The 19,936-nt window shown below is 35.2% G+C and overlaps 1 protein-coding gene across 5 annotated transcripts in view; it reads left to right on the top strand.

Annotated features, from left to right (window-relative positions):
• Positions 1-19,936, top strand: part of ARMC3 (armadillo repeat containing 3) — a 63,299-nt gene that overhangs the window by 11,385 nt on the left and 31,978 nt on the right. For 3 of the 5 annotated variants that reach the window (XM_053997619.1, XM_053997609.1, XM_053997599.1), the window contains 8 exons: positions 8,048-8,165; positions 10,165-10,290; positions 11,362-11,430; positions 11,761-11,936; positions 13,293-13,487; positions 14,141-14,324; positions 19,547-19,699; positions 19,827-19,932. In XM_053997619.1, the coding sequence (XP_053853594.1) occupies positions 8,048-8,165; positions 10,165-10,290; positions 11,362-11,430; positions 11,761-11,936; positions 13,293-13,487; positions 14,141-14,324; positions 19,547-19,699; positions 19,827-19,932 (1,127 nt within the window). The remainder of the gene's footprint in view (positions 1-8,047; positions 8,166-10,164; positions 10,291-11,361; positions 11,431-11,760; positions 11,937-13,292; positions 13,488-14,140; positions 14,325-19,546; positions 19,700-19,826; positions 19,933-19,936) is intronic. The other 2 variants (XM_053997624.1, XM_053997632.1) reach the window with 2 other exon arrangements.

The raw sequence follows: 19,936 nt of genomic DNA, 5'->3' as shown, positions 1-19,936 counted from the left end.
GCATGTGTAGTTCTTTGTAGAGATTGTTGTCTTTGGCAGGCATTGCAAACAGTTATGTATGAAACAATCCAGGCTTCTTTTTATTTGAAGAACAGTGTTAGCTTTCTCTTTGTAAAAATCAAAGGAGAATGGAGAAGAGCAATCTGAAATCTGCCTGTCTTTTAAACTGTGAATACATTCTCTTTCTTTAAGGATGAAAGAGTTAAAAGCCTAGATGGATCTGTGTTTTTTTACTGAATACAAAATTTGACAAATATTTTGAATAATACTACATACTCTGTCTCTTTTGCAAATACATACAGTCTTAGGGGGCAGTTTATGTTTTTCTGTTGTCATTGGAAGTACAGTGAAAAGTACAAGAGTTGAAGCCAAATATAGAATAATGGTGATAGGGAGACTTTTTTTTCCAAAATATGGAGGTTAAGGGTCTGACACTAGCACACTTTTCAAGAATTCCTATAAATTCACAAGGTATAAAGAGGCCCCCAAAAAGATATTTGTTCAAAACATAGATATTTTTTAAAGTTTAATTGTTTTCTTCAGAAAGAAGTAGAGGAAATACAGAAACATTGAAAAGAGTACAGTATAAATTTTGTGTTAAATAACAACCAAATTAATGAAAATGGGGCCCTCAACGAGTCCCACAGAGGGAGTCCCATTCCCTCAATGAGTCCCACTAAATGCCATGTTCTGTACACTGTTTTAAAAAACCCAATGGATTTATGTCTAAAGAGTTGTGGTACTGCAAGAGCTTTTTCAAAGGTCACAGAAAAGTTAGCAAAAACTACATTGCAGGCCTGAAGAATTAAGACTAAGTATCTTTGCAGCCTAAGAAAAGGTTTGACATGACAACACATTTAAGTCATACAGATGAGCTGAAGTGATAAAAGTTGGCTTCTTCAGTAAATAGCTAGCAAATCAGTAGATGCAGCACCACAAGTTCTATATCCAAAATATACAACTAGATTTTCTGGAGAAAATGGTGGTACAGCATGCTGGGTACTACAATAAGCTGTGAATACACAGAAACAGTCAGTAAAACTATCAAAAGGAACAAACTGGAAAGAGTGAATTCCAGATGGCATCTACAGCTTTGGCTTAGTTTTTACCCTTATTGTACTGCAGGCTAGCATGTCTATTCTGACAGTCGTAGCAGGAGAAATGTTGCATATCAAGACAGTATTAAACATGAAAATAGATCATTGTAACGATTAATTAAGAAAATCTTACCATAATAAGAATTTTGTTTATAATGATGGTGTAAAATCAAATCTGAAAACTTTAAAATTCACCTGGGTGTTTCAGATGGCAGGAAATGAGATGCAGACAAAATAAAAGATGTATTAGCTATTATCTTGTGATTGATAATCTGTTTATGAAAATGTCAAGTCCAAGAAAAGAAGCCTTGAGATAATGTAGATGGGCTTATAAAAGAAGGCCTTTGTGCATGTGGAATGCTCTGAGAATATATGGTACTGCATATGACCACTAATTTTTTATAGATTTCTAGGAACAGGTGGGAAACACATCTCTTAGCCTAGCCACTGTTTATGTGTTTCAGAACGTATTCTTGAGGACTCTGTTTTCACTGCCTTTCATAATTTGTATTTTAGTATTCTCTGTTCTGAGAATTGGTCTCCAAGAAGAAAAACATTGCTTTGAGCCTCTATCTCTATGTGAATGACCTAAGACAGTAATTCAGGCAGATAAAATATGCTAACTTTGACATAGATTGATAGAAACTTTTCACATGATATCTATGTTAGGTTTGGTCTAGACAATACTATTATTTGGTCATCACCTAGGTCATGGACATTGAAAGGGGAGCCCAAGATTATCCCTAGAGAAAATACTGAAGTGTTATCACTTGAAGAAAGCTATAGATACCCTGAGTATTTTTGAAAATGGCTTCATTCACAAGACTGATGTTAAAAAAGTGGAATGTATCAGCTGGCAGGGTCAGCTCCTGAAATTGTCTCCACATAAACACTTTCTTTTGATTAATGTCTAAATATTAATATGACTTGACTTTAGTGAGGCATTCAATACTGCCTCTTGTAACATCCTCATAGGTAAACTGGTGAAGTACAGATGAGATAAGCAGTGTAAATGAACCAAAAGGTAGCTGAACTGACAGGCTCAGAGAGTTGTGATCAGCAGCATGAGATCCTGTTAGAGCTCAGGCACTCGTGTTGTGCTCCAGGGGTTGATCCTGGAGCAGATACTGTTCAACCTCTTCCTTAGTGACCTGAATGATGGGACAGAGTGCACCCCCAGCAAGTTTGCAGAAGATATGAAAGAGGAGTGATTGACAGACCAGATGGTTGTGCAGCCATTCAGGGGGACCTCAACAATTTCCTAGAGAAATAGGAAATTGGGAATTTAATTAAGTTCAATAAAGGGAAATGGCTAATTCCTGCACCTGGGGGAAGAGTATCCGGAACAGACTGGGTGAAGACCAGCTGGAAAGCAGCTTTACAGGAAGGAACCTGTTGGTTCTGGTGGACATGCACCAGAAGTGGGAACTTGGGACAAAGAAAGCTGACAAAATCCTGGGCATTAGGCAGAGTGTTGCCAGGAACTTGAGAGAGGGGACTCTTGTCTTTCACGGAGTATTGGTGAGTGAGACCACACCTGGAGTGCTGTATCCTGTTCTGTGTTCTCTGGTTTGTGAGAGACAAAGCCTTACTGGAACAAAGTCTTGGAGCATTTGTCATAGGACGAGAGACTGACAGTTGGGACTGCTCGGTCTTGAGAGAAGGCTTGGAGGGGTCTTGTCAGTGTAAAAATTGCTGATGGGAAGAAGTAAAGAAATCAGGCCAGGCTCTTCTCAGTGGTGTCCCATGAAAAGATGAGAGGCAGTAGGCACAAATGGAAATGCAGGAGGTTTCCATTTAAGCATAAGAAAAAAAAAAAAAAAATCCTCTTTTACCTTAACAATCATGGAGCATGGCATAGGTTGTCCAGGGAGCTTGTGGAGTCTCCATCCTTGGGGTTACTCAAACTCAGACTGGGCACTAGCCCTGAGCTCTAGCTCACCCTGCTCTGAACAGAGCAGTTGGGCCAGATCATCTTTGGAGGTGCCTTCTAATATCAACTGTTTGTGATTCAGTGGAATATCTTGGGATTTATTGTTAGTACAGGAGATCAGACACTCACAAAACTGAAATAATTAGCATATCCAGGTATCTACTAAATCTGTTTTTCTAGGTAAAGGAAAAGGGATTAAGAATAGTGAAGATATCTGTAATGCTTCTGAAGATTCTATGAGAAGTTAAAAGTTAAAACTGACCTTAAATCAAATTTGAGGGATTAAAAAAAAAAAAAAAGAAAAACCAGCATGATTAAGCAATAGAATAAGTAGCAGATAAATACATTCTTCAAAAGGTAGAATTTTCATCCAAATGGGAAAAAAAAAAAATGCTTCCACTCCCAAATGAGAAGTAAAAGCACTGTCACTCTGCATCAAAATATTTTGGGAGAGAACTAGCAAAGATACAAAAACTAGCAGTAAAGCTTTTTCACATTGACTAGATGCATGAAGCTTCTTAGGCAGGACACTATTAGGTGATTGCAGTCATGAAAGAAAAGCGAAATTACTTATTGTTGTGTCAAAAGGCAAAGCAATGTGGTAATCACTAAAATAAATGTGATAAAATTGCCCAAGTAGGAATAAATAGTGTTTGCCCAGGTCTTGTGCTAAATGAAAAATAGCTAACATCTGAAAATATGTTACTAGAAGAATGGATAGAGGAAAATTTTGTTTTTGAGAGGAAATACAGCAATAATTACATGAAGTTTTTCTTCTGTGCTGTGTCAATTGGTAGAAATAGTTCTTGAAAAAAACAAAACCAAACCCATGGATAAATATTATAATAATGGGGAAGAATCAATAGCGCTTGTGTAGAGGAAAGTTTGAGCTATGAAATCTACTTGAGTTCTTTAGAGGGGTCAGTGAGCAAATGGATAACGGTGTTCTGATTGATACAGTTGCTTAGCTTTTCCAAAAGTTTTCAGACCAGGCTTTTCACTCTCATAAACATGAACAGGTAAAAAGAAATTACTCTCCTAGCAATAATGTCTGGTTATAAAATAGGAAGCAAAAGTGAGAAAACAAGTTATTGTTCAGATTTCGTAATGGGGAGAAGTTGCCAGTCATGGAGTTTTTATTCTGCAACTGTGTCATCCAGTGTGTCAGAATGAATGTAGATATTTTCATGAAAATGGCATCCAGTTCCTAAGTAGGAGAAAGTGAATAAGTACAAAATTTCAAATTCCAGAAATAAAAGACAAAACATTGTGTTACTAGCAAATGCCCTGTACATGCACATGAATGCCATTAACAGTTCTGGTGTCCCATCTCAAAAATGTGGAGCTGAACTGTAGAAAGACAACAGAATGAACATGACAGAAAGATTTTTAGCTAAACTATAGAAAGACAAAAGAACTAAGAAAGACAATAAGAACAGACACGGTGGCCTCTGTTTTAGGAAAGATCAAAGGAAGTAGGTTTCTTCATTTCCAGAAGGAATCACTATGAAGAGGTGTGGCAGCACCTCTGGCCACAGAGAGCAGGCACAGACTTTCCCAGGCATTTTCCTGGGGAAGGCTGTGAGAAGATCAGAGGAAAGAATGAGAAACAATTCTTACCTCCACTTGCACCTGCTGTTGTGCACATGTGGAATGTGTCATGGACATTTGTTTACCAAAGGGTGATTTCTTAATTGGACACTGTTTGGATTAATTGATCAATTAGGTCAAAGCTGTATTGGACTGGCTGGAAGGGCTACTGAGTTTCTTAATAAGTATAGTATAGTATAATATAATATAGGATGAAATAATAAAGCAACTGATCAGCCTTCTGCAATCATGGAGTCAATGCTAATTATTACCCAGCTGGGGGCCTGCAGCAACAAAGAGTATCACAGAAACTTACAAAATCATGAATATACAGGGAAGGCAAATGAATGTAATTTATTTCACCTTTTGTTATAGTGAATTAACTGTGGAGGATAAATAAAATTATCAGGTGGTATTTTTAAATCAGAGACACAGTTATTTCATGACTCTTTAACTGTGATACATGTGTCTCAGAATATTAAGGATGTTAAAATACAGATGTCTTCAAGAATTATGTAACAAATTTTTCTTGGATTTTTTGAACACAGAGATAAAATCCCTAGGCTGTCCAGTTCTCTAGGTTGCAGAGCTGGTATCTGAGTGGGAACATAAGTAAAATTTAATAGTCTCTTGCCCTTTTACATGGCCCTTTTCAGAGACAGGATGTGGGACTAGGTGAATCTTTGGTCTGACTGGAAACATACTTTGTATTAAAGTAAATTGCAACTAAATTAAGCTGATGAAATAAAAAAAAAAAAAAAACAACCCTAAAGCACCAAAACCAAAACACCCCCACCCCCCCCCGAAAAAAAAAACTAAAAGAAATTTAAAAACAAACAAACAAATAACCAAACAAAAACAAACAAAAACCCCAAACCAAAACCAAGCCCCAAATACTCTTCAGTTGCTAATGGCTTTGAGGTGAAACATATACAAAAGTCTAGATCAAAGACATGTTATAGATTTCTTTTTCATTTAACTTGCTGTTTTCTTAATACAAACTGAATGATGGAAACGTTGTTGCTTATAAATTAGTTAAATTTCTGTGTTTTTGTCAAGGTTGTTTGTAACTTCAAGTATATTATTCTAGAACATAATGTCTTGTATGTGCCATTACAGGAAGAGTCTGCAATGATATATTAAGATTTAGATGCAAGTCTTGGATAAAAAAAACAAAAAGGTGGAACACTAGCTATGCTGGCATAAACATAAGGAGAAATCATAACCAGTTCTATGATAGTTTTGATGAACAGTGTTACCTCCCAGCAGATCACAGAGTGGGTCAGGTTGGAAGGGATCACAGTGGTCATCTAGTCTAACCTCCCTGCTCAAGTAGGGTCATCCTAGAGCACATTGCACAGGATTGCATCCAGATGGTTCTTGAGTATTTCCAGTCAGGGAGACTCCACACCCTCTCTGGGCAGCCTGTTCCAGTGCACAGTCACCACACAGTAAAGAAATGCTTCCTCAATCACTCACTTGCTCAGGCCTCTGATTCTTAAAGATACATTGATTTCAGTGACTATTTTCACTGTGTTTTAAGCACAAAAGTGCTTTTAATAGGAAAGTGCCTATTGAATATTGCATACAGTAATAGCAGATCTAATGTCTAATGAAATGGGTAGAGATTAGACTAATTTCACTGTGCTCATGTCAACCTGTCATTAAATCCCAGGAATTTTCATTGAGTTGGGGTTTATACAATTATTTGTAAACATGAGAAACGCTGAAAACGGAGCAATGCAATTCTGACTTTGGTATTACATCAGTGTGTAAATAACTGAGATTTGAAACTCTTATTTCATCTTTCATTTCTTATTGAACTTCATCTAAGATCAGTATTGGTGTTTATTTTTCTCTGAACTACCAGACTTTCTTAAAACTTGGAGCTTTATCCCATCGCCAAGTATTTGATCAAACTCAGGAGCTATGTCTGTGTTTAAATAATAGCACTTACCTGGGGATCATGTTCTGTCCATGCAAAGACCCAAATGTGAAGAAGTAGAGAAGTATGAAGAAGCTAAAGGGACTTTCTATCACCTCTAAATTCTCCCATAGGTAAAATGAGCAGTGATAAGCTGGATTGTTTTGCCTCGTTACAATCCAAAAAGAAAATTCCTATAAATTATTCTATCATTTTAGGTCCATCCTTGCACCTCTATGCTATTATTTGATTTAATTCCCATTGTGGAGTCATTATTAGGCAAAATGACTTATGGTACAGTAAGCAAGTTAGAGAAGGGAGAAGAAAAACCTTTCTCTGTGTTTATTTTTCTTCTAGCACACTCATATTTTTTTTAAGATTTGCTCCCCAAAATTTCCTTGCTGACAACTGATTTGTATGTATCTTCATACCTTGATTGTTCAGTATGTGCCTCTGATGTAGCTATTAGAAGTTTGTTTAATGAAGTAAAACAAATGATTGACATTTGTAAATATATATGTATATATATTGTAATAATATTATAAATTAATTTGTATTGTTATCTTGTAATCTGCTGTATTTTAAAGATAAATACATTGGTTTTGAGAAACTGCATGACTCCAGTATCTAGTAGTTTCTGTATGTAACACAGATTACTGTATAGGCCTGAAGTGTGAGGATAGAAGACAGCTTTTCCATACTAAGCAATTACTTTAAATACAAGGAAGCTTAAAACTTTTTAATGAGTAAAATTTTCAGAATTCCTTGAGTCTTCTTAGGAAACAAAAGGCTTTTTAGAGGGTTCCCTTGCTCAAGTGATGTTAGTCCTAAGGAGTCTATTAAGAGGGTGAAAACTGTCCCATTTGTTGGAAGATTTCTTTCTGCATGAGAGAGCTCAGAAATGGAAATGAAACCTTTGTATCATTTCTGGCTGGGTGAGCAGGAATTATATCTTGGAAGTACTTCATCTAGTACAGGATCATGGTGAGCTGGTGAACTGAGCTGACAAAGGCACAGAAAGTGTTCTTTTATTTTTCAAGCAGCCGCAAAGTGATATTGCCACAGAGTAACCAAAACCTCTTCCTTGTACACCTGCTGAGTCCACGGGCTCTGTGTACAGCTGCTTAAAAAAGACTTCTCATGTCTGGTTCTGAAGTCTCAGAATGCTCTTACATGTATAACAACTACATAGCTTGTTATCTTCAAAACTTTCTAGATTTGCAGGGAAGCATGAAGGTTTTCCCAAAATCTTCATATGTGATAAAATCATGGTTATATTTATTTGGAAGTTAATTATTCTTTCTAATTTTGCAACAATGACTCTAATTATTATTTTAAAAATTGGGCTTTTCCAAAGAAACAGCAACTCATTAACATTTCTGATTCACTGTAAATATCAAACAAGATTTTATTTTATTTTTAATGAAATGTGGGAGTCTACTGCAGCACACAGGAAGACTCAGTATAAATCAAACTTTTCTTTCCCTTTTGTTTTGTTTTTAGTTTGATCCTTTATTGATTGAAAGCAAAACACCAGCAACAGTTGTGCTAATGCTTAGTTCTCCTGAAAATGAAGTTTTGGCCAAAGCATGTGATGCTCTATATAAATTTGCATCAAAAGGTTGGTATTTTTGCAATGAGCTTTGTTTTGCACTGCTTAGATTTTGATAGTAGTTCACAATTGTTTTGTTTCCTGGCATTGAAATCTTACTTTCTCCTCAAAGGCATCTGTTGAAGTTTGGGGGGGTTTTTTGAAATTTCTATCCAACCTGTAGTTGCAGTAATAAAGAAGTCTTGTAGTTTGCATGAAGGAAACTTTTACAATTTTGTTGGAGAATTTTATATTTACTGTTTAATAGAGCTTGTTTTAAATATAAGACAGATAAGGATTTTTATAAGCAACAGATCTGCAGTTGAGAAAGAATTCTTTTATGTTCTTTTAATTCTTTATGTTGGAATTTGAAACATCTGTACCAGTGTAGTAATTCTAATATTCAGTTTTCAGTAACAAGAACTTTGTAGCCTTTTTCTGTTATTTTTACACAAAGTTGATGTGTTAGTATTTCTGTGCAGGTGATTCATTGGAGCCTGCTCAGCCTCCTTTATCAAGCGTATTTCTGTATGAGTTGGGAATCTAACAAGTCTCCAAGATTCCAAATCTTCCAAAGGTCCCTGTATAATCTATAGCTAAACAGCATGTTCAAGGTGCTCAGGAGACAAACAACTGTGTAACAAAGGCTCAAATTTATGTAGCACGTAATTTCCTAAGTTGTCTCCTACTTATTCCATGTTATTTGATGTTAGCCACTCACATTGGCATACACTGGTAGTATTCTTGCTCTGATTAATCTGGTTTAATTTTAATTTCCATTTAATTTGTCTTCTTTAAAAATTATGCATTTATATGCTGATTATTATACTGATGTAAGTTACCAACACTCATGAAGTTGTGAGAGAAGAGCTGAAGTCTTTGACAGCTGGCTAGGGGTCACTGGATTCTGAAAGATATTTAGTTTCTGCTTAATATGGCAAGCTTGGTTGAGAGCATGAGATCAAATTCTGAATATGTGAAGAAACAATGTGGACTGTTGGGAGACAGCTACAAACCATAAACTCTTGCTGGCTCCTTCCCTCCTATCCACAGTAAAATATGTCACACTGCAGGAGGATAGATGTGTTACGTCTTTTATGTTTATACTAAAAGAATAATCCTTTAAATTATTTATGTAGATATTCCCATAATCTTCCAGAAGACTAGACTGTAACTTTGCGGTGTGGCACAAGAGAAGAAGTTGTTTTCAGTTCATTAAGTGCAGTTAATCTATTTTTTGGAGTGTTGCTAGTAAATAAAGTCCCATAATAAATAATACTTCCTCCATTTTAATCATGTCTTGGCCTGAGAATGAGTATAGATCTCCAGTTTCCTCTCACATTTCTCACTTGTAGCCAGGAAGGGCAGGCGTGGTTCATTAGAAAATTAATTATAAAGCTGTTGTGGAAACTGAGACTAGGAGTAGGATGGGATTTTGTTTCTTGGGGTTTGTGTGTGTTTTGTGTGAGCAGGAACAGAAGGCTGTAATCATACTAAACTCCTCTGTTCTTTGCACGTCCAGCACCTAATCAGCTACAAAGCACTTCATTCTCAGGTGGCAGAAATCTCAGGTAGGAATTAATGATACAAATCCTGATAGTTGCTTCCCTTGAAGGATAGTAAAGATTTACAGAATCAGTGAAATGTTATGTTGAGGAAAATGCAATTAGGAGGCAAGAAAGGAGGAAAATAAAATGCGTTCACCTGACACTTTTCACCTGTAGTTTGCTAAGTAGAAAGCTTTCCTTTATACTTCCACTGCAGTCTCCAACAAATGAGTAGAGTGTCCAATAGACAGAAGCATCCTTTGCTTGAAAAATGTGAATTAATCTGAGATACTATTAATCCTTGGAACTATTTGACACATATTTATTAGGGGTGTAAATCAGATGATCTTCAAAGGACCTGTCAGGCCTCTGTTCTTTGATTCTTCTGTTCAATAAAAGATTGGTAGTGGTTTTACCTTGCTTCGTTAGAACTGTGAGGTTGCTGGCCTTTTCCTTGGGCTTTTAACCCAGTTCCTTTTCAGATGATGAAAACAAAGTGACACTTCTTGGTCTTGGAGCATTGGAACATCTGTATAAGCTCCTCTCACACGAAGATCCACTTGTACGCAGAAATGCCATCATGGTATTTGGCATCATGGCTTCTAATAGTAAGAGTCTCAAGGTTTTACTATTTTTCAGTGCGTGGTCATCAAAACAGGAGGTTGATCATGTGAAAAAGTCCTATATTAATGGCCCAGAATAAAGTGATGTAAGGTTGAGTTTCAGTGGCTGTTATTTTTATAGTGCCGTATAGACCTATATCTGAGTAATGTAATTAAACAGGTCTTCATGTAGTGAATATTTTACCCAGTTGTCTTCCATGAGGATATCCCAACCACACTCTAAGTCTTTTCAGCAGCTGCTACCTACTTGTCATGCTGCACTGGACCTTACCCACTTAGATTACTTTAAATTTGGCATTAGCATATTGTCAGTGGTGCTGCACAAACACGGATTTGAATGAACAAATATGTCCCTTTTATATTCACATCTTAATTGTTTTTTTATTTAAAATAAATTAAACTCATACCTTTTTTTGTCACATTTCAACATATTGAATATGTTGATAATAGCAACACAGCCTGTAGAATCACATGAAGTCTGTCCCAAAAAATATTATTTGATTTTTCTGTCCAAGGGTTAGAGTTTTGCTACTTTGCCATTGACAACATTAGAAATGCAATCTGAGAGACTTTACTGTGATTTTAGTAAGACCTGTGTAATTCATGTTTTCCATTTGCTGTGTGGACTAGTGTTAGCATAAAATTGTGAAGTGATGGCTTGAAAACTAAGTAACAGAAGGATTGCTTTTAATTTGATAATATTAACCACAAATAATTTTAACTATTGGGGTATGACTTCTTTGGCAACAAAAATCATGCAATATTTAATCAGAACTTGCTAGATGCAAGTATTTTGAATAAAGTTTCAATGAAATATAGAGGAACTTCATGTGTATCAAATGTCAAAGGATGTCATCTGCAACTTGAAAGTCTCTGCTTTCTTTCCTGGGCCCATTATGATCTTGGTCTAACTTTAGTTGTGTGCCTTTCACAGTCAGGTCTTTTTGTCACTCAGGGGATAACCATAAGTAAATTTTGGTTGGAGCAGATTCTTTTTCTTTATTCAGCCAACACTGCCAAATGGAAGACTACATGTTTGTATTTACTTCATTGTAGATGATGTCAGGAAGTTACTGAGGGAACTGGATGTCACAAATTCACTTATATCACAGCTGGCTCCAGAAGGTACCTTATAGTATTCATTCCTTGTGCAAAAGTATAGTCAGAAATAATTTATGATTGCCATTTTATCAGACAATTTAATAAAATCTACCCTGTAATGTGATTTTTCCTAGTACATGTTAAATAGGTAAATGCTTTTATAGGAGTAGCTCTGTAGCTCACTAAGTAGTGTTTTGTGTTGTACAGATGGAGCAAGATGTTTATGGGCACATTGGGTATGGTTAACAGCTATTATTTATTGACTTCAAATAATGCTTTAAACTACTGAATTAGTGAAAATATTCTGTGCTGAATAAAACTTAATTAAAATGTGTATTTTTTTTTTCCCCACAGAAGACGTAGTTATCCATGAGTTTGCTACTCTTTGTCTAGCACATATGGCTGTTGAATATACTACTAAAGTAAAAATATTTGAGCAAGGTGGTTTAGAACCGCTTATCAGACTGCTAGGTAGCCCTGATCCTGATGTTAAGAAGAATTCACTGGAGTGTATCTACCTTTTGGTACAGGTGAAGTTTGGTCTTGTTTGTTGTCCTAAACTTCAGAGGCAGATAAGCATTTGCACCCCCACCCCTGACATTCTCTGTGGATAATTTTAAAATATTGCTGTGTGTAATTTTAAAATATTTGCTTCCTTTACTCCACAGTGTTCATGGATGATTTTGGAACATTGAGTCCTTGCACCTGAGTCCCTGATTGTTAAATTAGTTATGAATATTGCTGCTTTTTAATTCTGTTGAACTTAATGCAGTTGTTTTTGGTGTACTGCAGTAAAAGTAAAATCAGTATGAGGTTCAGATTTTTAAAACTAAATAATAATTTGCGTTCTGTCTTAGTTGAAAAATGTTAATCTTAGTAATGAGAGTTGTAATCTGTCTATTGAAAAGGTTGGAATTAACCTGTAAATTAAGGAACTACCAATTGCATTGTTTTTTGTTTTGACTGGCAAGTCCATAGCACAATTTGGAACATCTTTTTAATGATAGGAGAATGCTGTCAACAGCTACTTTCCATACTGTGAGGAATAGATTTGTTATTGGCTACTTCCACTAATGTCATCCATATGCTTCTTAGCAAAAGAATGGTGCATTTGTGTGGCAGTTCTTTCCCATGGCTTAAGCGAATCAATTCAGTAATGAATTCAGTTTATAACTCTATCTCTTTTGGGGCATCAGAGCATGTCTATTCAGAATCACATTTTACTCTTTCTCCTTTTTTACTATCTCGCTGTCTTTGTTGCAGGGTATATCTGGATAACTGCACCTGGTGCTTGCTTATATTGATAAGGATAATTGCATGCTGCACATGTGCAATAAGCTATTTAAAAGGAAATTGTAATTTATTTATTTATTTTCTTTTTTAATTTAATCAACTACTGTCTTTTTATTAAGCTGCACATTCCCTGTTTAAAGTTGAAATTTTAAATTGTCATTTTATAATTGCTAAAACAAAAGAAGATATAACCAGGCAACAGCAGCAGAGTGCAAAAAACTGCTTTCCTCCCACTGAGGTAAATAAAAATTGTGAAACTAAATTTTAAAACTTTCTAAAAGAAACATTTATGTTGAGGCAAACATGGTAAAATCAAGAATAAATAGGCTTTTTTATACAGGACTAGATTTTTTGATGTGTACTTCAATCATGAAAACCCCTAGAATTTCAGGTTCTTGGAGCTTGATTATATTCAGTTTGATTCTTAGCTTAAAAGAAAGAAGACTGCTGAAAGAACTGGAAGCTCTGCAGTATTGACTCATTTTTTAATGTCTGAAATCAGATTTTTGGTGGTTTTTTTTTGCAAAGTGAGAAATTGATGTATTGTTATATTCTCTATCACTAACATTCTTTGTTGGAATATTTTACTGCAGGATTTTCAAAACCGTGCTGCAGTTCGTGAACTGAATGTAATTCCACCCTTGCTGGGACTACTGGAATCTGAATATCCGGTCATTCAGTCATTGGCCCTTCAAACCTTGGAAGTAATTAGCAAAGACAGAGAAACCAGGATATTACTGGGAGAAAATAAGGGATTAGATTGCCTTCTGAATATACTGGAAAACAATGTATGGTTTACTTGCCCTAAAAGTTTTTTTGTTCTTGGTGCTGATGTTTGTATGACTAATGAGAAATAATACTTATTTTATGGAAGAGAGATATAAGAACAAAGAGTTACTTACTTGGAGGGATCTTTGGTAGAAATAGGATAAACTAGCATATCTAGCTTACTAAGAAAAGAAGCAAAGACATTTCCCAAAGTGTTTATTATTAAATTTTTGAATTGAGTTTACTTTATATAATGGCTTTAGACACAATTTCCTATCATGTTATGTTATTATGAGACTCAGTGCTTCTGGAGTTCAGGTGTCACAATGGGAAATATAATGCATAGAGATATTAGTGAAGTTTTTTAAGTATTAAGATCACAGGCTCATTCTGAGTACCTGTCTAGCCTGCTTTGATGTAAATTAAAAACTTCTGGGGGTTTTACTATTTTTAATAAATCGTGTTGAATCCTAAGTCATCATCAAATAAATTATATGAAAATATGAATTTGTAAATATGTATTTTGCAGTATGGATAGAATGTCCAAAAGAAAGTTGCAACAATTATCCTACAAACTTAAAAGCCTAAGATATTTTAGTCCTGATTTCAAGGTTGTTTGGTTTTTTGTTTGTTTTTGTTTGTTTGTTTGTTTGTTTTTTAAAAAAATTATTAGGAACTCAGCAATCTACATATCGAAACTCTTGCTGTGTTGGGAAATTGCCTTGAAGATGTGCATACTCTGCAACAGATTCAGCTGACAGGAGGCCTTAAAAAACTAATTTCATTTTTAGAAGTCTCTACTGTTCCTGATATTCAGAAGAATGCAGCAAAGGCAATTACCAAGGCAGCTTATGACTGTATGTGACTTTTTCAAGAATCCATGGATATGAAATTGTTTATGAAGTAAATTTTTATCCAGAATCTTCTCTGGTTGAGGGTAGTACTTGTGTTGAGGAAAGCACTGGCAAGAATTAATTACAGTGATGAGTCTTGCCAATCAGAGCAGCAATTCGATGCTAGGAGATTTTTTATTTATATATATGTATATATGTATATGTATATATTTGGAAATATTATGGTTTTGCCTCAATTTCTTTTCAATTTATCTTTATTATTTTATTTTGGTATATTCTTGTAAAATGCTGTCCTCAAAGGGAAATGGAGCTCTGAAAATATGATCCTTGTCTTTTGTTTAGTGATGCCAGCTGACTGCCATCTTAAGCCACCTTTGCTGGCACTGTTTCTGCCTCTATCTGTTAAGACTTCATTGCAAGCTGACTTCCTTTTGCATTCAACTGCTCTTCTAAATGTCAGGCAATTTCAAATACAAATTCCTTTAACAGAGGCATGAAAGGAAACCTTTCAAATGGCTTGCAGATTAATATTCCCAGGGGAGTTAAATAGTTTCATTGTAATCTTTTTATAATTATTCATCCTATAGTTCTTTTTTATATACTTTTCTTTAATTCACTGAGGAATTCTGAATTAGGCAGAACATGCTCATCATTTATGCCCACAAGGATGCTCTTTTAATCAAACTACATGAAATTCCTTCCATACATTGGCTACTGAGTTGCAACATGTGCCAAAGTAGTGTTGTATAATAAAATGCAATGTAACTAATAACATACTTCTAACTATAGATTTTACTTCTGTGAAGGGATATTTATGACAGTAGAATTTAAATATTTCATTCATAATTCTGGCACCTTGTGGTTGAATTGTGGATTAATGTGTATTTTAAAAATAGGTCATTTAATTTAATACATTGATAAAATAATCTCTCCTTTCTGCCATATTTCAGACCTCCTTTCATCTCCCCCCATGCTATCTTTCTGATTCTTTTTTCACCTTGCTTAGTTTGATATCCTCAATATTTGTAATTATTTGGATTGAAAATGATACACAGAAAGACTGTCCAAGTATTCTGTGGGTTTTTCTTTGCTTTTGTCATTATCTATTGGAAGCTTGGCAAGTCACTGAAAATTGTTTTCATTAATGTTCAGGTATCAAAGGCAGGAAGGGACCTTCTTATGTCAGTATTTTCTTTGTGTATTTTCCTGTGTTGTTATTTTATTATGCTACTTAGGACTGTCAGTATCATTTTTATAGTCCTGTGACAGGCTTGTAAGTTGTATGCTAAGCAGATTTATATTTGCTCCCACTGCTTTCTACTGCATCTTCCTCCTTTATCATATTTATTTTCAAATAAGCATAGCCTTCTTTTCCTCTTTCACACTTTTTTTTCAGTTTTTGTGGCCTAATATTTTAGCAGCTGTTAGTAGAAGCATGTCTGAGCACATTTTTAAAGCGCGGTTGCAAGAACCACACATAATATATTACAGTACTGCCTATGATCTTATATCATGGGATGTTACCGTCAGTGAAGATGCATCTTCTTGTCATGCTTCTTTACAAATGGAGTCAATGAGGTTTCATTATAAAGGTTTGCTCTCTTCTTCAGCCTATGACAGCTAGTATGGATGGAGCAAGCTGGGAAAATACATCAAAAGGAGATTTAAAATATTTGCTTTCAAGCTGTAGAATTTTGGTGACACCCAGTTGACAATAGGAAACTTCTTGTCCTGGTGCAGTGGAAAACACCACAGTCCAGAAAACTTGCTGCTCAATGTAGTCCCCAAAAGCACTGAAAATTTTGCAGCTACCTAAAGATACTGGTCTAAAGTCAGCCTTGCAGTGAAAAGAAAAGGCCAGTATAAGAAACAGCCCAAGTGCAAAAAGAAAATGGAAATATATTCAGTTTTTGGTTTTTGATTGGATTCTGATTGTAAGCATACTAAACAGCCTATCCAAAATGCAACACTAAAGTATACTATACTAGTATTTGCCTTGATGTGAATCCAGTATAATACAAGACAGCTCTTAGTTCTGTAGTGTCTTTTTCATTAAATTTGCTATAGCTATACCCACATTCTTCAGGTTTGATAATCATGATTGCAATTTACCAACATTTCCTATTTACTTGGGTAAAAAAATACTGCTTTTCATTGGAATGAAAAATGTACTTTTGCCATGACAGAACATGTATCTAGCTGTTTTTTAATCCTGGCAGCTGAGTATACAACAGTATCTGTTTTTGAAATTATTGTTGTTGACAGATGGAATTTGGTTTTGGATTGGTTTTTTTCCCCTGATAGATGTGATCATAGCAAGCAGTTTTATGCCCCTTCCAACCCCTTGGAAAGGGACTCTTGTAACTGTGTGTTGTTGTTATAAGATATATTTATCCCTTAAGAGTTATTCTCAGTATCAGAATAAATTACATGGTATAAACATGATATTCAACTTTAAATAGCATCTTTAGGATGCTGCTCTGTTTAAGTACATTAAAATGGATCATATTTCTATGCATAATCATTATGCCTTTGTCCTAATTTTTTTTTTGTTCTGTAACATAATTTTGAATTTCATATATTAATTTATTGATTATTTTGTTTTGTGTGCTCAGAATTACAGTGGTGAATTGTACTGTGATTCCTGCCTTGCCTGCCAAATAATGCAGTCATTTCAGAATGCTAAATTGTAATGTAATGCTGTAAATTGTTGAATGTCTGTGAGTGGATTATCTGGACTGTTGATTAAGGAGAGCCTGATTTTCTCCTGACAATGCCAGACACACCAGCAACAACAAAACACTGTGGAGTGTATATGGAGAAAGTGATGATCACGCTTACTCTGCCAAACTTCTGGTTTGAAGCTCTCCACATTCTTTCTGTGTATCTCAATTCATCTCACGCTCAAAGGGAAGCACACTAAACATGCTCTGTAGCCTGATTAACAAATGCATTTCATAATACAGATCTTTTTTTTTTTTCTCAGCCCAAGATCAGTGGGAGGTCATGATACTATTTAACATTAACTTTTTTCATTTGAAATTGGTATAAATAATTCCGTAAGGTGATGACAGTGACCTGAAAAGTAATCAGTAGAACTCAGATCATGATTTTGGGGTAAGAGGGGGAAGTAGGAAAATATATTGAAAAATAAAGATTGTCTCACCATGGGGTCAATCCATTAAAATCTGGACAGAACGGTTGATACTCCAAACTCTTTTAGTTGTGTGTGCTTGATTTTCCTTCATGTTAAATCAAATTACAATTAATTAGGGTTCAAGAAATGAATCACTGTATAATTGGTGTTGGCACTGACATACGAAGTACTTCAGCATAAACTATGCTTTTCAGTTGTGCATTCTAGTCTGTAGTAAAGGACACAACGCAAACAACTCATACAGAAAGAGAGAGGATCAGCAGAAAATGTTCATCCCTTAAATAGAATTGGCACCTGGATATTGAAATATTAATAATTTTTATTGATCTAGCTACATAAATATACATACATACATATATATACATACTCTTTACCATAAATTCAATTTCAATATGTTTTTCTACATTATTATAATTTTTTTTTCTGTTTAAAGTATTTTAAATTACTATTTTCACTCATTCAAATTATTTATTCTTATTATTATTTAGTATAGGAATCAATTATCTTTAAAATAAATGCTTACCCATCGTCATAGCTGCTTTTAAAAGCAAGAATTATTTTTAAGAAAATCTGTAAACAACTAAGTAACTTGCTGTACAATAAACAAATTAATGAGGCATGAAGAACCTCTAGAGATCATTATTAGGGATTATGGACTACCTTGGCAAGTAATAGGCCAGCGACATACTTGACAACTTGTCAAAACAGTCTCTCATCCCAACTGAGGCCTTCTCTTGAGAGCTGGCTGATAGGCATCAAGGTTGTGGCCAAAGTTCTGCTGACACTTAAAATCCTCTCTGTTTTATTTGTTGCATCTTTGTTTTGAGATTTCATTTGCGTATCTGAGGATTCTAAAAAAGTTTAAAACTGAGCTGAAGAGGAGAAATTGACTGCACCCGTCTCATCTCCATGCTTTGAGTCATTTCTGCTCTAATTACATTTTCAATCAAACTTGCTTTTCATTGACTTTGTGGACATGTATTTGTTTACTTTTATTCACTACAGAATCAGATTTATCTAAAAGAATACTTACAATATTTTTTTTACCTTTAAAATTTTTTTTTGGGGGGACAACAATCCAAACAAGGGACTGATCCCTCAGAATGGTAGCATGCAGTGGTAAAATTTCTAAATATTTTGAAGTCCTACTGACTTCTCAGTTCCTGAAATTCTTTAATACATTCCAAATTCTGCTATGTAGATATAATTTCCAGCATGCAATTAGTCTGGTTTAAATTATGCATATGGTTAAATGTTTATTGACTCTCATTGTAGAGCTTCTGTGCTCTCCAGCGCCTTTCTGCATGAGAAAGTTTCTTTCAGGGATCTTTCTAAGAAACACCTGCATTTCTGAGCTCATCAGTTTATTGGTATCTACATACAGATGTCTGTAGATATTTTGTGGGTGCTGTGTGTTGTTACTTGTTCAGAGGAAGGAGCATCTCTCCTTCCGCAGCTGCTGCCGGTCAGTGCAGTGTAGGTCAGCAGTCAACACTGTGCTAAACTACAAAATTCAAATTCTCTGCAAAGTGGGCGGAACTTTTTTTTTGTAATGCTCCTTGCCTTTTTTTGGCTATTTTAATACATTGAGTGGTATTTCACCAAGTTCAGTTGTACCTTCACTGGTATGTTCTTCAGTTTTATGCATTTGGACTTTGTTAGCATAAACTGAAGTTCAGCACAATCCTGAATAAGTATGATCTCTTGCATTGGAAAAGCTGTTTCCATCAAGCCTGTATGCATTCTGTGGTTTTAAAGTCTTGCAGAGAACAAACTTTGCATTCTGTTGGGCTATGTATGTTTATACTGTGTTTGTCATTATTTGGGCTTGGTTCAGAGTTCGGTGAAGCCTAATCCAGGAGCTGGATTTTGGATGATCCTTGCGTATCCCTTCCAACTCAGGATATTTTATGAGGGGATTTGGCTCAGGTCTTTTGTGCATATTTCTTAGTGGCTGGTGCCTCTGTTACCAAAATATTTCCAACAACTAAATGAAATCAAATTAATATCCTTTCACTGATTTGGAAAACAAATGCAGATTAATGCTATTGTTATTTCTCATTTAAAGCTGAAATACGAAAAATCTTACATTGGGAAGAGGTTGAGAAATTTCTCCTAAGCCTTTTGGAAACTAACAATGATGAAGTTAAAATTGCTGCTTCCCAAGCCATTTCTGCCATGTGTGAGAATATGGACAGTAAATGTGTCCTTGGACTCCAGGGTAAGTAAGGTGGGAAAGGATGAAATGTGAATTTGTGGGTTTTTTCTGTTTATAAGGAGAATATTACAGTTTTGCAGACTGCCATGGTTTATTTAAATGTTCATATATGTAATTACTTCTTTCAAAGGGATTCCTCAGCTAGTACAGTTGCTAAGCAGTGATAATGAAGAGGTAAAAGAAGCTGTAGTGACAGCATTAACTAATTTGACAACAGCCAGTCCTAGAAATGCAAGGTGA

The sequence above is a fragment of the Vidua macroura genome, chromosome 1 (assembly GCF_024509145.1).
Source record: "Vidua macroura isolate BioBank_ID:100142 chromosome 1, ASM2450914v1, whole genome shotgun sequence".
In the NCBI taxonomy this organism is placed as follows: Eukaryota; Metazoa; Chordata; class Aves; order Passeriformes; family Viduidae; genus Vidua; species Vidua macroura.
Note: the sequence above shows the minus strand (reverse complement) of the source record. Positions and strands in the feature narration are given on the sequence as shown.